Source organism: Elgaria multicarinata, chromosome 2 (genome assembly GCF_023053635.1).
Source record: "Elgaria multicarinata webbii isolate HBS135686 ecotype San Diego chromosome 2, rElgMul1.1.pri, whole genome shotgun sequence".
In the NCBI taxonomy this organism is placed as follows: Eukaryota; Metazoa; Chordata; class Lepidosauria; order Squamata; family Anguidae; genus Elgaria; species Elgaria multicarinata.
The window spans coordinates 103007491-103027727 of record NC_086172.1 but is presented as its reverse complement, the minus strand read 5'-3'; the positions used below and the strand labels follow the sequence as shown (position 1 = coordinate 103027727).

Here is a 20237-nt window from a genome sequence, read left to right as displayed (position 1 = left end):
TCCTACAAGTGCAACAGAAGAAGGGGAGGTGGAGGGGCAGTCATGTATACTGCCCCTAGCTTCCACAGTTGTGTCTGTTTCCATTATTGTGTGAGGCCAACTTTATAATCATTAATTGGAGGCCATGTTATATGTCTCACCACCTGGAAAGGCTACCTTGTTGATTCTCCTTGATCTCTCAGCAGCTTTTGATGCTGTCATGTTTCCAAGCCCTCCCGCCAAATGAGACTATAAAGAGGTCTGCCAAGTAATCCAAAAAGCTTTATTTAGCAAATAAACATGTCCTTGCTCTTCAAGAGAGTTTAAACCCTGGGAATTTTCCTCTAGGCTAACACTTGGCTAAAGTGAGGGACAATAGAGACAATTTTCCTTTCAACAAAAGGGAAAGCCTTTTCCCTAAGCCCCCTTTAACTTCAAGGAAGATCTCTCTGAAGAAGCCTTTGCGAAAAACTAGCCAAGCCGATTGCCTCTCACGTTCTTTTAGCTCCGTCCGTTTGGGTCTGCAACGGACTCTAGGATCAGCCTTCTCTGAAGTTCCTTCCCCTTCTGAAGATTGCTGCTTTCCCACAGACTGCGCATTGTTAACTTTTTCACTGATAAGATCCGGTGAAGGTTCATTGCCAGCTGGTGAAGAGCCTGAGAGAATCACCTCCCCACTTCCTGTATAGACTGGAATGTTTCTGGCCCTGTCTCTTCTGCTTCAGAACCTGATTCCAATTTATAGCCTGAAACTACATCCCCCATCCAAAGGGGAACAGGCCTGGTCAAGACAAACGCCATTAACCATGGTATTCTTCTGGACTGGCTCTGTGACTTGAGAGTTGTGGGCACAGTGCTACAGTGGTTCAGCTCATAACTGCAGAGTTGTGTCCATAGGACAGCACTGGGTGGTCAAACCTTAGGCTCATAGTAGCCATGTGGTTTGACAGGGTTCATTCTGTCCCTGATGCTATTTAACATCTATCTGAAACCATTCAGTGTGCTCATTAAGAGATCTGGAATATACTGATGATACCCAACAGTATTTTTCTGTGTCATCTGTGGAGGCTCTAGACTGCTGTCTGGATACAACAGTGGACTGGATGAGAGTCAATAAGCAGAGGCTAAATCCTAACAATATGGAGGCACTGTGGATAGGGAGTTTCCTTGCCTGTGAATTAGGGAAGCAGCCTCCACAGCTTCATTGGCTACTGGTCTGTTTACAGAACCAATTCAAATAAAAAAAAATGTATTCACCTTGTCTGGGTAAGGCCACAGTCTCCTCTAGGCATAGCCGCTGCCATGACGCACCACTACAGCCACCTGAGGGAGGGGTTTGTCTACTCCATTCCACTGAATACCACCCTGAACTTCAAATTGTATCAACTGCAAACCTATGTGCCGCCTAGTGACTGAAGATAATACTACAGGCTTGAAATACATGGACACATTTAGATTAATTAAAACTAACTAATGCATTTTAACAATCAAATGATCTTGCGATGCACACCCTTAGGATCCCCTTAGTATGCCTAGCAAATTTCAGGTGTTGACGTGTCATGGTCATTGAGCTATGGCACTGACAGACAGACAACTAACTTCTATTATTATAGATTTGACTGCTTGCCTTCATTGGTTTACTGGTGTTCCCCTGTTTGCAATATTACTGTGAAAAGCTGATTCAAGGAGAGAAAGTGAAAATGTACACAGCATATTAGATGTCTATTAAGTGTCTTGTACAAAGGATTTACTCAGAAGTAACTCCCACTATGTTTAATGGGGGTTATACCCTAGTTATTGTATACATTTGCAGCCTACTGGGTCATTATAGTCTACAATACATTCCCATGCCCTCCCTTGCCGGCATGGTAAACTACAATTAATCCCTAAATGTTTAAGGTACCACACAGCTCTTTGCTTGTCCCAGGCACTCCATCCTCCCCATCTGGATTTGGGTCTGTAAAACCAAGGGAAAGTGTGGATGCATGGAAGGTAGTGTGGTGTAGTGGCTAAAGTGTCGTAGTGGCTAAAGTATCGGACTGGGAGTCGGGAGATCCGGGTTCTAGTCCCCACTCGACCATGGAAAGTCACAGACTCTCAGCCCAACCCACCTCACAGGGTTGTTGTTGTGAGGCTAAAGTGGAGAGGAGAAAGATTATTTACGCCACCTTGGGTTCTTTGGAGGGAAAAATGGTGGGATATAAATGCCATAATAAAAATAAATAAATAAATAAAAAGGTAAGTTTTAACAGAACAGTATAGTTCTGTCCTGAAAGCAATGAAGGGGTTTAATTAGTGTGCCTTCTATAAAGTTTAAATTATAGTAATTATTTTTAATTATGCACATATATTTTCACAGGTAAATTAGCATATGCAAATTTGTGCAATTTTATTGGTCAGTCCCAATTTTCTGTCTCAGGGCAGCCATTTTGGTCAGATCCAAGATTAGGGGGAGAGGACCTACAGTGCTCTTCAAAAGACAGCACACAATAGATCAAATATAGTAATTCAACTTTGGTGCAAATAAGGAATGTTTAAACTGCAGATTTACCTTCTCCAGAAATGGGTGCAGTTGTTAAACAGCTTTTGCTTGCTGAAAACACTGCTAGTCACTACCACCACCTGAAAATCAAGGGACAGGACAAGATTCTGGAGCAACCCCAAAGTTGAAAACATGATTTTTCAAGGACAGTGCAACCTCATGTAAAATACACTGAATCCTGTTAGACCAGCAGTCTTATGGTCAATAGCATTTCCAAAGTCTGGATAACATCTAAGTCTGTTGGCCCACATCCAACCCATTACAGATGTCAGAACCAGAATATAGAATCATTAAACAGAACTTATTTAAATATCCACTAACAATAACATGGGGACCTAAACAATTCCAAACTGCTTAAACCTGAAGCTTAACTTTCTCACATAAATCTTTTAATTATTAAAATGACATTTCAATTAAATTGTTGTCTACTTAAGACAAACAGATGCTTCTAAGAAATTAAAACACATAACTTATTTGGTTTGGGACCTACCTTCCTGTAATCAATCTATTTTCATAGTTCTGAATAATTGCACTTGAGTAATACTGTCCAAGTCAAAGGTAACACTGATTAATTAGAAGAGAAAGTGTAAAATGCTAATCAATCCTCAAGACAGTTTTTCTTGTTGCCTTTCTCTTCCTTCTTTACAATGTAGCTTCTATGCTTTTTTTAAAAGAAAAAAAAACATTCATATTCTTGTCCACTCACACAAACCTCTTCCTGTGAGCATTGTTTTGGGAGGAGTAGGTGGCAGGCTGGGGGCACCCGATGTCGACAGAACAGATAGGATGTCAGGTGAAGATGGAATGCTCTGCCCTCTCTAACCAGCTGAAGACTCCGCATGATTGTTTTCTTACAAATAATACCTGTGGGTGTTGAAGCTGTTCAGGGAATCTATCAAGCACATTCTTTCACTTTGGCGCTTTAACTCTATAAAATTTATTCTAAATTCAAGACTCAGAGTCAGAGGCAATAAAGTCTGTAGGTGGTTGAGTAATTTAAAGGAAATATGTCAAATCCTGCTTTCAAAGACTTTCACAGAAGATTCTACAATTACTTTTCAAGGCTCTAAAATGCAATAATTCCTTTCAACATAATCAAAAAGTTTTACATTTATTTTGGTGCCTTTTCAAAAGAATTTAAATTTAAACCAGTGACAATTATTATCTCTCCGAAGAGATTGATGCTGGCAAATAGTTTAGTTTAGTTTCAAAATAAAACCAACGTGTGGGCATTTCTTCAACAGTCAATTTTTCAGAAAACAGAAACAAGTTTGAAACTGCAAATACGATTCCTTTTATGCATTCGTTCAATAATATAACTGCAACTCTAATTCCAGTGGAACTCAGCTTTAACATTTAACTCTTGGAAACTATGTAAAGTTTGTAGATCCTGATTAAACAAAGTTCTACTTCCATCCCTTTAAAAATCAATTAAATTACATCAACGTGTCATTTAATTATTTCTTTCTCAGAGTGAAGCATATTTTATCTCCTTTTAAGGTGCTCTGTTATCTAAAATATATATGTTCTCTCTCTCTCATTACTATAAAACACCTGTTACCTATATAACTATTTCTAGTAAGGCTGTTCCTATATGTTGAGATTTCACAGGGGCTCCTCTCTCCTTTACTCACACCCAGGAGGAAATAATTAAATAGTGTCCTGTAGCCACTTTTAACCCACATCCAGAGATAGGGAGTCAGATGAAAATGAAGTAAAATTGGAGGAGTGGGGGCAAGAGATGATATGAAACCAAATCCTACTTATCCTGGGGCTTTCTGCCTCTCCTAAAGGTGTTGAGAAAAGCATCTACTTGAGCAACATTTCTTCCCTTCTTAATTAATGGTGCGGTATAGAATGTTCACAGTCAGGTCATCTCACTCTAACATTTCTGTGGAGATGGGAGAATCTTCCATATGATGTTGGTCATACCCACTTGGTGAAGTAACTCATTCATAGTATAGGAGCAGGTTTACTGGAAAGACTTGTCTGCCATGCTTCTACAACAGGTACTTAGCATACAAATGTAGCTGATAAATGCCTAAGATAGCTGGGAAATACTCAACAACTCTGGGGTACAGTTCCTCTTTCTCAATGGAGTGGAGGGAGTGGGGCATGGGCCAGTTTTCAGCATACCTGGATTTAATTACACAAGATCAAGTATGTTTGGGATTGCAACCAAAGCTAGGAATTTTCTACAACAAGCTACATCCAAATGACTCCTCATTCTCTGCAAGAGAAGAAATGGGCATTATGTTGAAAATGATGTTAGCATATAGTACATTTATATTTTAAATATATTCAAAATAATATAGACTTGTTTTCCTGTCCTTGCATATATAGGAAGCTATCTTATATTGAGTCAAAAAAAATGGTTCATTTGGATCGATATGTCTACACTGACTATGAGTGACTCTTCAGAGTTTGGGACAGGAGTCTTTCCCAGGTTGGGAGACGGCAAGGGAAATACTAATGAAAAAGTAATGTTTAGTCATCATCTGTACCATCTCCATCATACTGAGATGAGTTTTCACCTTATAATTGTATGGCTATCACTTAACGGCTAAATAAAATCATTACATCGTACAATTCCATCACAGCATATGACAGTGAAAATACCTTGATACTGGAAACTAGTTTCAAGGCCATTAAAATGAGGACTGGAAAGCATGTACAACACATTATTAAAAGAGGAGACACTTTATTTTCCCACGACCTAGGCAATTTTCTGACAAAACAAAGAACTATTCCACATATGTGTGCATCATCAACAACAAAAAACCAGATCTTTCACTATCGAGGCTTATATTATCATTGAAGCTGTTCCTCTTAGAATATTTGCCTATGCACAAACTCTAGATGGCAACATTGCACTTGCTGTGTTCCTAAGACAAAATATTACAGTCAGTCCTCACATATCTTCTTTATCAACATTTTATGTGCCACAGATCTATAGCTTCTTATTATAAGTGTAATGAAGCAGAAGTTATTGAAGCATTTTATTGATTGCTCAGATCACAAGTTTACTGTCATACTGAATTGGCACCTTAGTCGCTGAAGCAAACTGCTGACACCTTTTTTAAAAAGTGACAACTACATCTATTTCATGACCAGAAATCCATTTTCATCTCTATCAAGACAAGAATGCAATTTTCACTTCATTTAACTGATGTTAGGCCTGCTCAAGGCATGACACTTCGGAAAAGACACAAGTTTAAGGTTCTTAAAATACTTCTAGTAACTAGAATGCAGCTTGGTTGCATGAAAATGTTTAGGCATTGCTCACATCTATAGAACAACTTAACATGTTAAAAACCACGTATCAAAACCTACCAAGAAAGTAAATTCCTTTTCAATTTCAGAATTACAGAAACACAATTTTAAGGTTATTTTAATAAGCATCTAGCATGTTATATTACAGGTTTAGTATAAAGTCTTGCAGTTCAACAAAAAAGTTTTTTAAAATAGCAGATTATTGTATGAAACCCCTTTCTTTCCTCCTAAGGCATTTCATAGACATAAGGATTGTTGTCACTGTTCTCATACTTTTATTGTGTACCAAAAAATCATAATATCAGCATTTAAAATTTATTTTCAAGCAATAATTGATTACAATGAACTTTGTAGGACTTTACCATGACTGTAAAGTATTATGAATTTAAATGCTACATTCAGGATACATTAAATTCAATATTTAAGATTTGAAGAGAGCACAACTATTAAAGAAAATCTACTATAATTACTTGTAATGTACAAATAACACTATGCAGTGTAAGATTCTGCAGTGACAGGCTCAGAAGGATAATTATTATGCAAAGCTGATATCAAGGATCGGCTATATAGTAATCAAACCGTGGACCCTCTGAGGTTATAAACAGTGATGTTATGTAGTACATTTAGTATCCATGCCTAACCAACATTATCGCAGGCAAGTATTTAAGTGCATCAGCTGTAAATCATGGGTTATAAAATGTCAAATAATGTAAAAATTGCATCTAGAAAAATAATTTGCATGCAAATTAAAATAGTTGTATTATGATTCCTTTAATGCTTACTTTGTAATGAATAGGGTCTCAGGCTGCGGAGAATCCTGCCACTGTTGTCATTGTAAAAAAAATAAAATGGAAGGATATAATTTCCACTTTCATTTTTTAAAAAAATATTTGCCGTGTTAAACTCATTCCTTTAAATATAATTTCATATAGTAATCACAACAAATTAATATTTCTCTGCTTTCGGTATTGCCAATTTTTGAAGCTGCTTGACTTACACCTAAATACATTATTCAAAAACATTTATGTAGGTTTTATAACAATTCTATATATCTTTCTTAAGTCGGATACAGACTTGAGGCTGGCTTTTTAAAAGTTGAAAGAGTTCTATGGGTTGGAAATACTGTATCTTTCTGTCTCTTTATAACAAATATTAGTTTTAGTTTGATATGCAGAACTGTAGCTATTTTTATCCCAGAGAATGAGAGATACAAAATGGCTATGGTAATATCTTTTACTGGATCCGCCACTTACCCTTTGTGTCACCTTATCCGTGTTGTGTGTCTCATTGATCTTAGTGACAGACAGAACTAATTATTTACTATGTGATTCTAAAGGACAAAAATGGTTACGAACCATTAATATCATTTAAAAAGGTATTTCAGTCTTCTCTTTGGCCTCTGTTTAGCTGTGCTGGGATTGTGAATGACAGCTTCCCTGCTTGAAGCACAGGGAACGCACAGCCTTCCTCATTCACTGACAGTACCATGGCCTTTTCACACGTTCCTTCCACAGCAGTGTTTGTCCCCAAACACTGGGGCTCAGCACAATGACATTCCTGTTCAACACCCCCACCAACAGAACAACTACATATCAAGAATGCTAATGAGACAGGACAGCCCCTTCACTAGAAGTGTTAACTGCACTTCATGCTTGCATGTTTATGCTATTCCACACTTGATAATGAATTTTAATATTCCTTGCATAGCTTTGAATAATTTCATCTTGCAGGAATCTCTGCCTGCAGAAAATAAATTTAAATACATGGTGCCAACGCACAGTTATTAGCTATTTTATCATGCTAGTGGTTACATATAGAAAAGAAAATGTTATCATTTAGATCTCATCTAAATTAAAAGCACAAATCTAGAAAAGAACGGCTTTAAAGACATGCCCATTTCAGTGACTCAAGACACTACATGAAAATGCTCGTTCTTCACAAGTCTCAAATTCTCAAGAGTCTTCACAGATTTTAAAGGAAAAGTTCACATTATAAAAACCGAGTATCTCAGATCAAATTCTCGGAGACCATTCTTATTTCAGAGTAAGGGTTCATAAAACATTCCTAGAATAATACACTTTAAGAAAAAGGTAGGACAACTGTTTTCTGTTGACTTCAAGGAGACATAAGAATCGTTCCCAACAAGTATAATCTCTCCCTCAACCCCAGTCCTTTAGTCTACCCCTTTAGTAAAAGGCAATTAAAGATTATTCACACTCTTGATGATATGGACACAGGGGCAGAGAGTAGCTCCTTTGTGAACTGAATATTTTGACTTCACTCATATCCCTGCACTTCAAAGGGCTGCTAGCATACACTACTGCTGGCAGGTAAACTAGACCTCTAGGGGAAACAATATGTGCTGTTGTGATTGCACTTTGTGCACGTTAGTATAGATTAACTGAAAATTAGAGGAAACATTTTAATAGAATTATAGGCTCTGCTCTACTCTAAGGTTGCCACTGTGCTATACTCCTTGGAAGATTTTGTCTGCATTCACACACTGAGCAAAATTAAGTGGAAGGTATTTTTCATAATTTCAACGCTTTATTTATAAATTAAAATGCGTAAAATTGGAAGATATAAAGACAGGGGTACAGCTAAGTAAAACCTTGAGTTGAGAAACAGTCAAGAAAAATCTCGCTCTGTAAACTACCCTCTCGAAACAGTTTGTTTCGGCAAAAGAACAACCATTAAACCATTTTGACCCAATGTGCTAGTTTAACATACGTGAGGAAAACATAAGGGTGCACGTGCTGATGAGACACCCGTGACACATGCCAGTGCAGCCACATGCCTCTCCAAGAGAACTGACTGGATTGAATAATCACAAAACCTTCTGGCAACAGCAGAACTGTATTGGTGGTAATTTCACAGTCTGCAAGTTGCATGGCACGTAAGGTCTGGTTGCTTCTGCTAATGCACAAGGGAAGAGATGGGCAGCAGCTGTGCAGCGGGGCATATCTTCAGACTGCACCCATGTTTTGTAGATCATGCTAACAATGGGCTGTGTCCAAACAAGCCTGTGAAAGTGGGCAAAGCACTTGCAAGCATGCATAGGATGTCTGCTGATTTCCCCTTCCAGTTGTAGACTCTTGCACACATTGAATGTAGCTGCTGATGCCCCCCTGACCTTCAGGATTCTCAAGCAACTACAGCTGGAAGAGAATAGATATTGTGTGTAGACTATGGCACACTGTCTTTTGGCTCACAACCACTTTCCCCCCTCCCACAACTGCATGTTATAGAGAAGATGAAGGAAAGCAGAAATTAGCACACACACACACACACACAGAAAAAGAAAGTTTTTGCAAGTATGTCAAGTATTTAAAAGTCTACTTTTAAAATCACAGTAACATTAAAAGAGCAAAGGATACTTTCAGTGCTATGTATTCATATTGCACTATTGCAATTGTACGTAGCAATAGCCATATAGCCAACATAGTATTTTTTTAACCTAGATGTTAACTTGAATGCTTAATACTACTTTTATTTTGTACTTGTAAAAACTGGAATATGTATAAAATTGTCTCTTTGCTTTGAAAAAGCAAAAACAAACTTTCTGAAGCCTTCACTATTACTAGCTTATGACTTTAAAACAGACATATTAAGGAAGAGCAAACCAATGCTTTACTCTTCAACCACACATTGCCATTTCTAAATTCATGTTCATTTCTCTTTTAAAATGTTTCCCAGTTTCCCAGATAATTATTATCCTATTCATAGAACTCTTTCCATATTCCAGTACTTTGATATCATCAAAAATACAGTATTTAAAAAGTGGCAGTATGCTATTGGGGGTTGTTAATATGCATTTATAAATCAATAAACACTGAAAAACAGTAGCAGAGGCCATCTGTTCCATATTCATTTGATTTACAATTATAATTATTGTAAAACCTTGATTTACATTAGAGATATTTGTCATTACAGAAAATACTGACTAAAGGATACACACACAGCCCTCTTTTCCCATCAAAACTGCCTTACATGTGAAGTAAACCTGTTTTTGCTTTTGTCAGTGTTGAAATGGGTAAAGCATTTGCTGAAACAAGCCCAGTTTTCAGTGACGTTGTCTGATTCTATATTCTTGATTACTTGTTGTAGATCACCATTAGATTAGGACCAAAACAGTTTATTCCAAAGGTTTCTTTATGGACTTGACAGCAGGAGGTGCTGTATAAACAGCATGAGTGACATCCACTTCTTCCTATCCTCCTTACTCACCCCCACCCTTCATGAAAACTGAGAGCATGATGAATTCATCTTTTAGTAAGTGGCCTGCGATCTCTTGTGAATCACAGTATAAGATGCAATATTAATTTTTGGTCTGACAAATCTCCCTGCCTAGCATTTTCAAACACTTTCTAATTACAACATGGTTGTTGTTTTTAAAATATTAAACAAACTATGCCAAGGCTAACAACACTGAAAAGGCACACACATTCCATTTCAATTCAGGTCAATTACACTGATATACATTTAAACACATGTCAAACTGTTAAGAAAAATGCAGACATGTATTGCAGACAAAATGAAAGCTAACTACACTAGATAGCCTTCAACTATAAAAACACCAAAAATAAAATTCTCTGTTCTGTGTATAGAATTTAAATGTATTTTATATGCCTAAACAAGTTTCTCATGGCTGACTTGCAAATTGTTGATGAGTGCCCCTCAGAGCAAAACATCAAGAGAAGGGAAATGATTCTTTGTTATGTTTACATGTTCTTATATTAAAACATATCGTGCATTTCAGGTCTAGCTGTTCTAGAACTGGTAAAAAAAAACCAGAAATGAATTATGAAAAATTACATATGTTTAAATATGAGTGACCCCTATGCAGAATGGCTATACATAATTTCCACAGGAGTGCCTCTGATATGCACGGTATTCAGCACAAAAAGGTTAAACACCCATACTGAAAGACATACACAATTAGCTCCATTATCATTGTCTGTGAAATTATAGGAGAAACATTTCATCTACCTATTGAGTACAAGAGCTCATGCGATATGTGTCACACTTCCTTATGACACAGTGTCAGTCACAGACTTTCTACAACAAGTACATTTGGACTTTAATCCTATACACAATTACCTGAGAGTAAGTGTCACTGCACTCAATGGAATTTACTTCTGAGTAGACATACATAGGCTTGCACAATTAATAATGAAGGAGAAAAAGCAGCCTTTTAAAGACTCTGGATAACTTACCTGTTCACAGTAATTTTTTGCAGACTTTAATCGCTGATGCAAGGCCAATAGTACTCCTTGGATATACATCTTAGCTCCAGAGGGGCTGAAACCTTCTCCCTTAGAGACCCAAAGAGGTCCTCGCAAAGGTGTGATGGAATTTTGCAGGCATTTGTCAAGCAGAGGAACTATACAAGGGGAAGAAAAAGAAAAAAAGACATTCTTTTGACCCAGCTGAAACACACAGTCTGAAATGCATCCTCAAACCCAGAACTCTTAACATCTATTATTGATAACTGACCTGGGTTAAGTCTTAGAAAAACAGATCCTGCATTTCTAGTGGCCACCATGAAGGATGTATTTATATTGAGACACCCCCCATGTAAGACTCATAAGCCTTGTGAGCACACCTGAATAGTTTTGAAGTGTGTCTAACTAGCTGCACAGAGTGTCATGGTGTGCACTGATTGCCTTATCTTCTCATTTATCACAGATGAGTTGGAACCAACCTTGCTGAAATCTACTGGCATTGTCCTGATAAAATTGCAAGATCCATGTTGTTTCAGCGCATAGCTTCCTGACAAGGGGTGTATATGCTTACAGATCAAACATTTTACACAGCTGATAATTATTAAAATATAGTGAACAGCTTTATAAAGAATTTTTTACTAAACCCTGCTTTTTTATTGCTTGCATTCAAAACAACTTCTCAGCAACAACAAAATCTGCTGAGCATGGTTCAGTTATGTTTTTAAGTAGAAAATAATATATGAAAACATGTATATAATATGCAAGGCATTTGGTGACACAATACTTACCTTTTGACATCGTTTCTCACCAGAAGTTGAAAACAGACATATCTGCGTAAATGGTAGTCAAACACTTAAATGTAAATATAATGTTTATAAATAAGCAGATTTTGGCTTCAGGATTTACTGAATCACTGCACATAAGATTGTACCACACTGCGTAGTTCACATATGCAGTATATATCAAATAAGAGGCATATTGGCATTTTCCTTTTTGCTATGCCTCAGACAGTAGTAGAAAATTGATTACAGAATAGGAGAAAAGCTTATTGCACTTTAACGACCTATGTGCTAATAAATTAGGGACAGGTGAACCTACTGTGTTTGCTCTATTAAAACGTGGAGCATTCCCTCAGAATATAGTTGAAACAGACGGGCCTCACATCTACATTTCAGATTACTCTCTAGAATCTGCTAAGTCATCAATGTGCATGCAGCAGCACCAAAAGGCCCACTGTGTGAATGAAACTGGCACAGTGATGATCCTTAGCCTCCAACTGACCTGATTCATCTGGGAACTCCGGCACTGAAGCCTGGTGAGTCTAAACACAAATAAAGCCTAGAGGTGGGGAGAAGGGGAAACTACTTATAACTAGAAGTGAAAAGAATTTGGAGATGGTGGGGAGGATGTAACTGTGTAAACAGTTATCTGATTGATTGCATTTATATCCCGCCTTTTTTCCTCCAAGGAACTCAAGGTGGCATACATAATCCTCTCCATTTCTATCTTCACAACAACCATCCTGTGGGGTAGGTTTGGCTGAGAGTCTGTGACTGGCCCAAAGTCATCCAGTGAGCTTCTATGGCCAAGTGGAGACTAGAACCCAGATCTCCCAACTCCCAATCCAACACTCTAGCCACTACACCACACTGGCTCTGCAAGGGAAATATGGGGTGAACTAGCAGTGGGTTCATGAGTGTAGGGAAACAGCGTGTCTGCATTCTCTCATTTTGGTTTGCTGGCAAGAGAGGTAGGGTTAATGCTTAATTTTCAAAGACAGATGTGCAGGGGTTTTAGAGCATGTGTGAGAGAGAGTGGGGGAGGGCATCACTTTGAAAGTCCTGCTTCTTAACTCTCCATGTGTGTGGACAAAGAAACTGTAGTTTCTTAATGGTACATGAAAAGGCACTCTGCGTATGCTTCAATATTGTTCCTTAATTCCATGTGTGCTGGGAAGACCGTCATTGTTCAGTGGTGAGGGCAAATCACTCTGCATATGCTCAGAAGCACTCTACTTAGACCATGGATTCACTGACTAATCTTGAGCTAGTTACTTATTGCTATAAATATCCTCTAAATTGTATAACTGCAATATAGAACTGTGGCAATTCTGAACCAACTTTTTCGGAACCCCTTTGCCTCTTACCTTTAACTGGTAGGGACCACAAATACCAGTTACACACAACTGTGTATCATGAACCACCAATCAGAGGGCCCAACCCTCAAACAATCCTTGCCATCTGAGTTCGAAGGACATGACAAGCAGCCCATAGGCGCCCTGCCAAAATAGGCCCCATGTGCACCTGGCATGATGCAACAGCCCCCACTGGTAAATTAACCCACGGCAGGCTATAGTGACGTGCAAACAGGCCCATTAAATACGTCAATATTTCCTTCCAAACCAATTATCAACTTGGGGGAATTTCGTTAGGATTAAATTCCCCCTCCCCACCTGCTGCAACCCAGATAATGATCAGTCCTCCAAGCTGATGCCTTTTGCCTTTTTACAACAAAAACAAAAACCCTGCACATTCCATGCAAAGGCAGATAGTGTGGCCCTGTCTCTAAGGTGGGCTCTATGCAAACGGGGCAAGTCACATCCTGAACCTTTGGCTCCTATGTAGATCTCACTCTTTGCACAGCCCTCTGCTCCCTCTGTGGAGACACTTGGGAAAATGCTGGTGGGGAAATACAACCCCACAGTGCAAACTTCAGCTTGCCCAGAAATCTCAAGGCTCTGTATATCATATATCTCACATCTGATTTCTATTATATGCCTCCCTAAAATATGGTATAGTTCCATCCAGACTTACAATGGCGGTTGTAAGACTTTTGTTAAAGAAAACCTCATTGGATCCCACCACTCCAGATGATTACTGTCTAGTTTCAAATTCACAATTTTTGAGTAAGGAATTTGAGTGTGTGATGGCAGTTCAGCTCCAAAGGTTCTTCAGAAAAAATGATTATCTAGGCCCAGTTTTAGGTCTGGTTTGGGAACTGAGACAAGTTCGATTGCTTTGGTAAATGCCAAAAAATAGACCAAACGCCAAAAACTAGAATTAATAGACTAGGTCTATTAATTCTTCTGGATCTGTTAGCAGCATTTGATACCATCAGCCATTATCAGGGTTGGTGTCAAGTCATGACCCCCCTGGAAAAAGTGAAGCAGAAGTTGAGGGTGTAGGATTACAGTTTGAGATTGATAAACAAATGGTCAAAGAACACCTAATTTCCTTGAATGAGTTCAAATCTCCAGGGCCCGATGAACTGCATCCTAGAGTAATGAAGGAGCTAGTGGAAGAACTCTCAGAACCTTTATTATCTTTGCAAAATCATGGAAGATGGATGTGGTGCTGGACGACTGGAGGAGGGCTAACGTTGTCCCTATCTTCAGAACCTTGAGGAACCTGGGAACTACAGACCAGTCAGTCCGACATCCATCCCTGGGAAAATTCTGGAGCAGATTATAAAGAAGTCAATCTGTAAACACCTTGAAATCAATGCAGTGATTACTAGAAGCCAACATGGATTTGTCAAGAACAAATCCTGTCAGACTAATCTGATCTCATTTTCTGTCAGGGATGCTTTAGGGTGGATTCCTGCATTGAGGAGGGGGTTGGACTCGATGGCCTTGTAGGCCCCTTCCAACTCTGCTATTCTATGATTCTATGGTTGGGCACCTGCCAAAGACCCAGACTCCAGCAGGGGCTCACTGACAAGAACTCCCGGGAGTTGCTCCTCCTCTTCACCATTGCAACCTCCTTATTCACCTGTCTCTTGCTCTGGTCCAGAAAATGAGAATCAGTAGATGCCACAGCCTAATCACTTACTGGCTCTGCCTTCCAAGCAAGCAAGTGGTAGAAATGATGAGATAGGTGAGGAACAAAAGCAGGTAGTGACAAAGGCAGGTAGGCTCACTGAGGGAGGGGACCCATTAAAGGTGTCTTGCTCAAGATCTCTCTGTTACCTGGAGCTAGCATTGCACATTATACTTCTGGGCTGCTTGGAAAGGATGGGCCTAGGAGGCACTGTTTTGCATTGGCTCCAGTCCCCATAGTCTGTTTCAGAAGGTGATGCTGGGGGCCCTGTTTGATGCCTTGCCATACATGTATGACAGCCTTGGGAAACCTCCAGCCCACAGGCCTAATTCGTCCCCCAAGATTCTCTAGCTCTTCCCCATGGGGATTCCCCTTTCCCAAACCAGGGCCCTTTGATTTGAACTGGTGCCTTGAGGAGCCAGCAGCTAAGAGGGCTTCACTTGCTGCTCATCTTCCTTGAATCAGGGAAAGGGAAGGACGGGTGAATCCGTGTGTGTGTGTGTGTGTGTGTGTGTGTGTGTGAGAGAGAGAGAGAGAGAGAGAGAGAGAGAGAGAGAGAGAGAGAGAGAGAAAATAGCAGGACAAGAACACTGTGGGCCAACAGCAGGGGTGGTCCTAGCCTCTTTGGACTGTTATCTTACCAACTGTTGGCATACAGACCCTAATGGGCTTATCCAGAGCCAATTTCACCCTCAGGCCAAAAGAGGTTCCCCACCCTTGGTGTATAACATCTCTTAGGGTTCAATCTTGTCCTCTGTGTTGTTTGCTGGTAGGGATCATCCAGGGATTTGGAGTGCATTGTCATCAATATGCTGATGACACATAGTTCTGATGACACACTGCTGATGACATACTGTCGGGAGGAAAAGCCCTTAATGGCTTGGGTCCAGGATACCTGATAGACCTCCCAGCTCATTATATTTGAGTGGATAAGCCCTTCTCTGGATCCCATCATCTGTTGGGACAACAGATAAAGCTTTCTCAATGACTGCAGCAGTATTGCAGAAAAACTTATCCCATGAGATTCAAGTGACCTCCTCTCTGACTGCCTTCCTCTAGTTTATTGTATTTATTATTATGTTTATATCCCCTCCTTTTCCTCTCTCAAGGAATCCATGATCTTAGATGTAAATAAAGCAACACATCTCAACTCCTCTCCATTTTATCCTCACAACAACCCTGTGAGGTAGGTTAGGCTTAAAGTCAGTGACTGGCCCAAAGTCACCAAGTGAGTTTCAAGGCTGGGTGGGAACTAGAACCCGGGTCCCTCAAGTCCTAGTCCAACACTCTAATCATTACACCACACTAGCTCATGAAGATGTTCTTATTTTGGCAGGCTTTTAATTTGCCAGGTTGAAGTGATTTTATTGAAGACTGTATTTCATCTGCCATGCCTGTCCATTATGCTTTTATTGTTATATTTTACTTTTGTGTTTTTAATTATTGTAAGCTGCCTTGAATAATGCATATTTATTGGAAAGGCAGGGTATAATTTTTAAAAATAAATGAATAAATCATAGTCCTTTACCCGTATTTTTAAGCAGGGAAACAACAGTATCAATTTTCAGTAGCTATTCTAGCAGGCTGAACAGAGGAGGGGGATAAGAGGAAATGCAGAGCCATTCCACCAGCCCTGCTGAAGACCTCCATTATGAAGGCTCCTCCCTTCCTCAACTGTTATCACCACTGGGCTTTACGGAGAGAGCTGGGTGGGAGAGCAGGGCCATTCCACCAGCCCCGCTAAAAGAATTGATTCTTCCCTCTTTTCTCCCCATTCCATTTTCCTTGTGTGCCATGTGTTTTAAGATGGGCAGGCAGGAAATGGCTTATTTAGAGCGCAGTCCTATGGGTTGCACCCTTGGTACTCGTAAGTCAACTGAACTTGGAGACTTATGAATATCCTATGATCAAAGGCCTATCTCTCTGCATTTTACCTAGATGATTTCGCCCATCTAGTGGAGGCTCCAGGGAGGGGGAGGGAAATGGCTCAAGCCAGCTGCCCTGGCCTTCTCCCCTCCCCGTACCCAGGAACACCCAATTTCCCAGTCCCCATGCTCTTTTTTGCAAGTGCGGGAAAGTAACCAGTACAGTTCTCTCTGCACCAGCTAAGACTGTGATTTCCTGGCTAAGAGGTTGGAGCCGTATCTCTGACCTCATATCCAGGAAACTGAACAATCCTATGTCCCCTGGACTCTTGTCACGGTTGCTACCTCCATTTATTATATGTAAGCCGCTCTGGGAGTATATATGGTTATATATATGCTTTTTATACTGCATTTTGTATTTCTGTTTTTAGATTGTGGGTTGTTTTATTATGCTCTTCATGGTTTTAATCTGCCCAGAGAGCTCCAGCTATTGGGCCGTATAAAAATGTAATAAATAAATAAAATATCATTATTGTTGTTCTTGTTTTTCCTGTGCCAACCTGTAATCCTTCTAGGATCATATACTGTACATGAAAATTTTCATTTCTTTCTAGCTAAATATGAAGTATTTAGGATGCATTGTTAAATAAGAACAATTTTACTTGTTACAGAATATATATAACATAAAAAAAACTCATAGCCACTCTCAATAACTGCACTACAAAGTCACATAGATCTTGAAGAAATAATTAGAAAGAAACTTTTGTAAGTTAACAATTTGCTGCACAGCGGGGTTTCTGATGCTTTGGGGTGTTAGTAGTGAAGGAAATCTATTGAAAGGAGTTTAAGGTATGGAAGTAAGAACTTAAAAAGAACCATGCTGGATCAAACCAAAAGCCTATCTAGTCCATTATCCTGTTTATATAGTACCCACACAAATGCCCATGGGAACCTACAAGTAGACATGAGCGCAATAGCACCCTTCTGCTCATGTTCCCCAGCAACGGGTATACAGAGGCACAATGACTGGGTTTGTATGACACAACAACCCATCATGGGGATCTAGTGATGGTGGGTTGTCATGTCGCCTGAACTGCCCATGTTTTCCGTGGCTGGCTTGTTTTTTACAAACAAACCATGCTGTGAATCCATGGCTTGTTGCAGGGTTGTTTGTGCCCATGATGGGTTGTGGTGTTGTCCAAACCCAGGAGAGCAATTTTATAGTGGGTTGCTGGGATCAGTTATAGATCTGCTTGGCCAGAGGCAAAAAAGCCCATGCTGCTCTTTGCAATCTCACCTGTGCTGTCTCAAGCCACCTTGCCTGTGACTGCTCTTCCACCAATGCCCAAACTTTGGAAGGGTCATCAAATAGATTCCCTGGCATCTATTTTTTATTTTTCAGTATCTCAAAAATGTGCAAATAGGGTATTATTATTATTATTATTATTATTATTCAGTCTTGCACAAGTGTGCACTTAGGACTATCCATTATGTGTAATCTTGATCAATTTCCTTGTATGTTTCAGCTGCCAAAGGGAGTGGCAAAGTGGAGTAGCTAATATACAAAGAAATTGACATGACAAGGCTGCATTTATTTATTTATTACATTTTTATACCACCCAATAGCCGAAGCTTTCTGGGCGGTTCACAAAAATTAAAACCACAATAAAACAACCAACAGGTTAAAAGCACAATGTAGGGTAATTTGTGCATAGTTGTGAAGAACCATGGGAGAAATAACAGTAAGAGAAATGAGGAGCCCAGTAGTGCAATTCAGAAACACCAAAAATGGGGGGGGGGGAGGTGAATGGAACAAGTGTACAAAGGCAGGAAGGGGAATAATATCTTCTCCTTGGCAATATAATTCTTTCTCTGACACTTCTTGGTGTCCCACACCTTTTCAACACTTCCCCAAGTCTCCAGCTATTCCAGAAAGGGGAGAAATTCCCCCTTTTTGGTGCTCCTTTTTGGAGCAGCTACTGCTGTGGTTATGGCGCTTCAGTGGATGTGTGCCCTATAATAAAGTAGATATGGCATTCAAGTCAAACTTTATACAAAATGTACTATCTATAGCTTTATAATTACTATGCTATTAAATCTGACCTTTTCGAAGTAGTGAGGTGAAAGTGATGTGCTTCACATACTATTCTTCAACCTATCCATTAGGCTACAGACTCAATCCTAAGCACACTTACATGGAACTAAAATCTATTGAAATGAGTGGCACCTGCTTCCAAGTAAACATGTTTAGAATTGAAAGAGTGGACAAAGTTATTTGTCTCAGTTTAGACATCACACTACAAGATGGTTTAGTGTGATGTCTGAACTGAGCCAATATGAGACACATAACTTTGCCCAACCCTTCAATTCTAAACTTATTTACATGGGAGCAGGTGATGCAAACAAGCTTTAGTGAACCATGAGCTTGCATGCTCCCCTGTCCCTCCTTCTCCAGCACACCTAAATTCCTGACTATTGGCCATGCTGGCTGGGGCTGCTGGGAGTTGAAGTTCAAAACTTCTGGAGAGCACCAGATTGAAGAAGGCTCCTTTAGCATGATTTCAGAATCATCATCAGTAGTAGTAGTATAGCCGAAGCTCTCTGGGTGGTTTACAAAAGTTAAAAACAGTGAACATTAAAAACAAATATACAAAATTTAAAAACATAAAAAGCATAAAATAGAAACAAAAACAGACAATAACCATTTAAAACAACTTTTCTGGGGTCAGTTAAAAAACTCAGCATATGCTGTTAAATGGCTGGGATAAGAGAAAAGTCTTGACCTGGCACCGGAAAGATAACAATATTGGCGCCAGGCGAGCTTCGTCAGGGAGATCATTCCATAATTGGGGAGCCACCACTGAAAAGGACCTCTCCCTTGTTGCCATCTACTCCGTTAGAGTAGGCACCCGGACGAGGACCTTAGATGTTGAGCATAGTGTACAGGTAGGTTCATGTCAGGAGAGGTGTTTTGTCAGGTATTGTGGCCATTGAATCTGACAGTAGTCTATCAAGCCCATTATTATTATTATTATTATTATTATTATTATTATTATCATCATCATCATCATCATCATCACCACCCTAATGCCTGGACTATATTCTTGGGGCCTCTGTCATGAGGTGAAGAAGTCTGTGATGTTCCCTCTTGTCTACAATCCCTCCATCCCTTTTTGTGCTATAGTAAATGGGCACAAAGCTCTCTCTTGGTCTTCTGCTCAGACATAAGGGATCCAATCACCAAGGGATATGGCAAGGAATTGAATGCATCTTCCTCTTTCCCTTCACCCACACTATCTTAGACTGTTAACCCCCATTTTGGATCTGAAGCCAAAAGGTATATTTCCGTTTTGCGTCCCTCTCCATGGACTGTGCACCCTCCTTTCCCTCTCGTGCTGCCTCTCCAACCTCTTATCAAGTGGCTGCAGAGCCTTGGATGTGCTGTAAGCTTCCACCTCCCTGCCCCTGCTCTATTCCAGTTCAATTATGCTCACTTCCAATTGGCCAGTGATCACAGAGAGATGGTGCATGCTGT

The 20237-nt window shown here is 39.7% G+C and overlaps 1 protein-coding gene across 1 annotated transcript in view; it reads right to left on the bottom strand.

Annotated features, from left to right (window-relative positions):
* The window catches only part of DCDC1 (doublecortin domain containing 1), a 282616-nt gene that overhangs the window by 221205 nt on the left and 41174 nt on the right, over positions 1-20237 (bottom strand). Inside the window, exon 7 of the mRNA XM_063118422.1 lies at positions 11011-11177. Coding sequence (XP_062974492.1) covers positions 11011-11177 — 167 coding nt within the window. The remainder of the gene's footprint in view (positions 1-11010; positions 11178-20237) is intronic.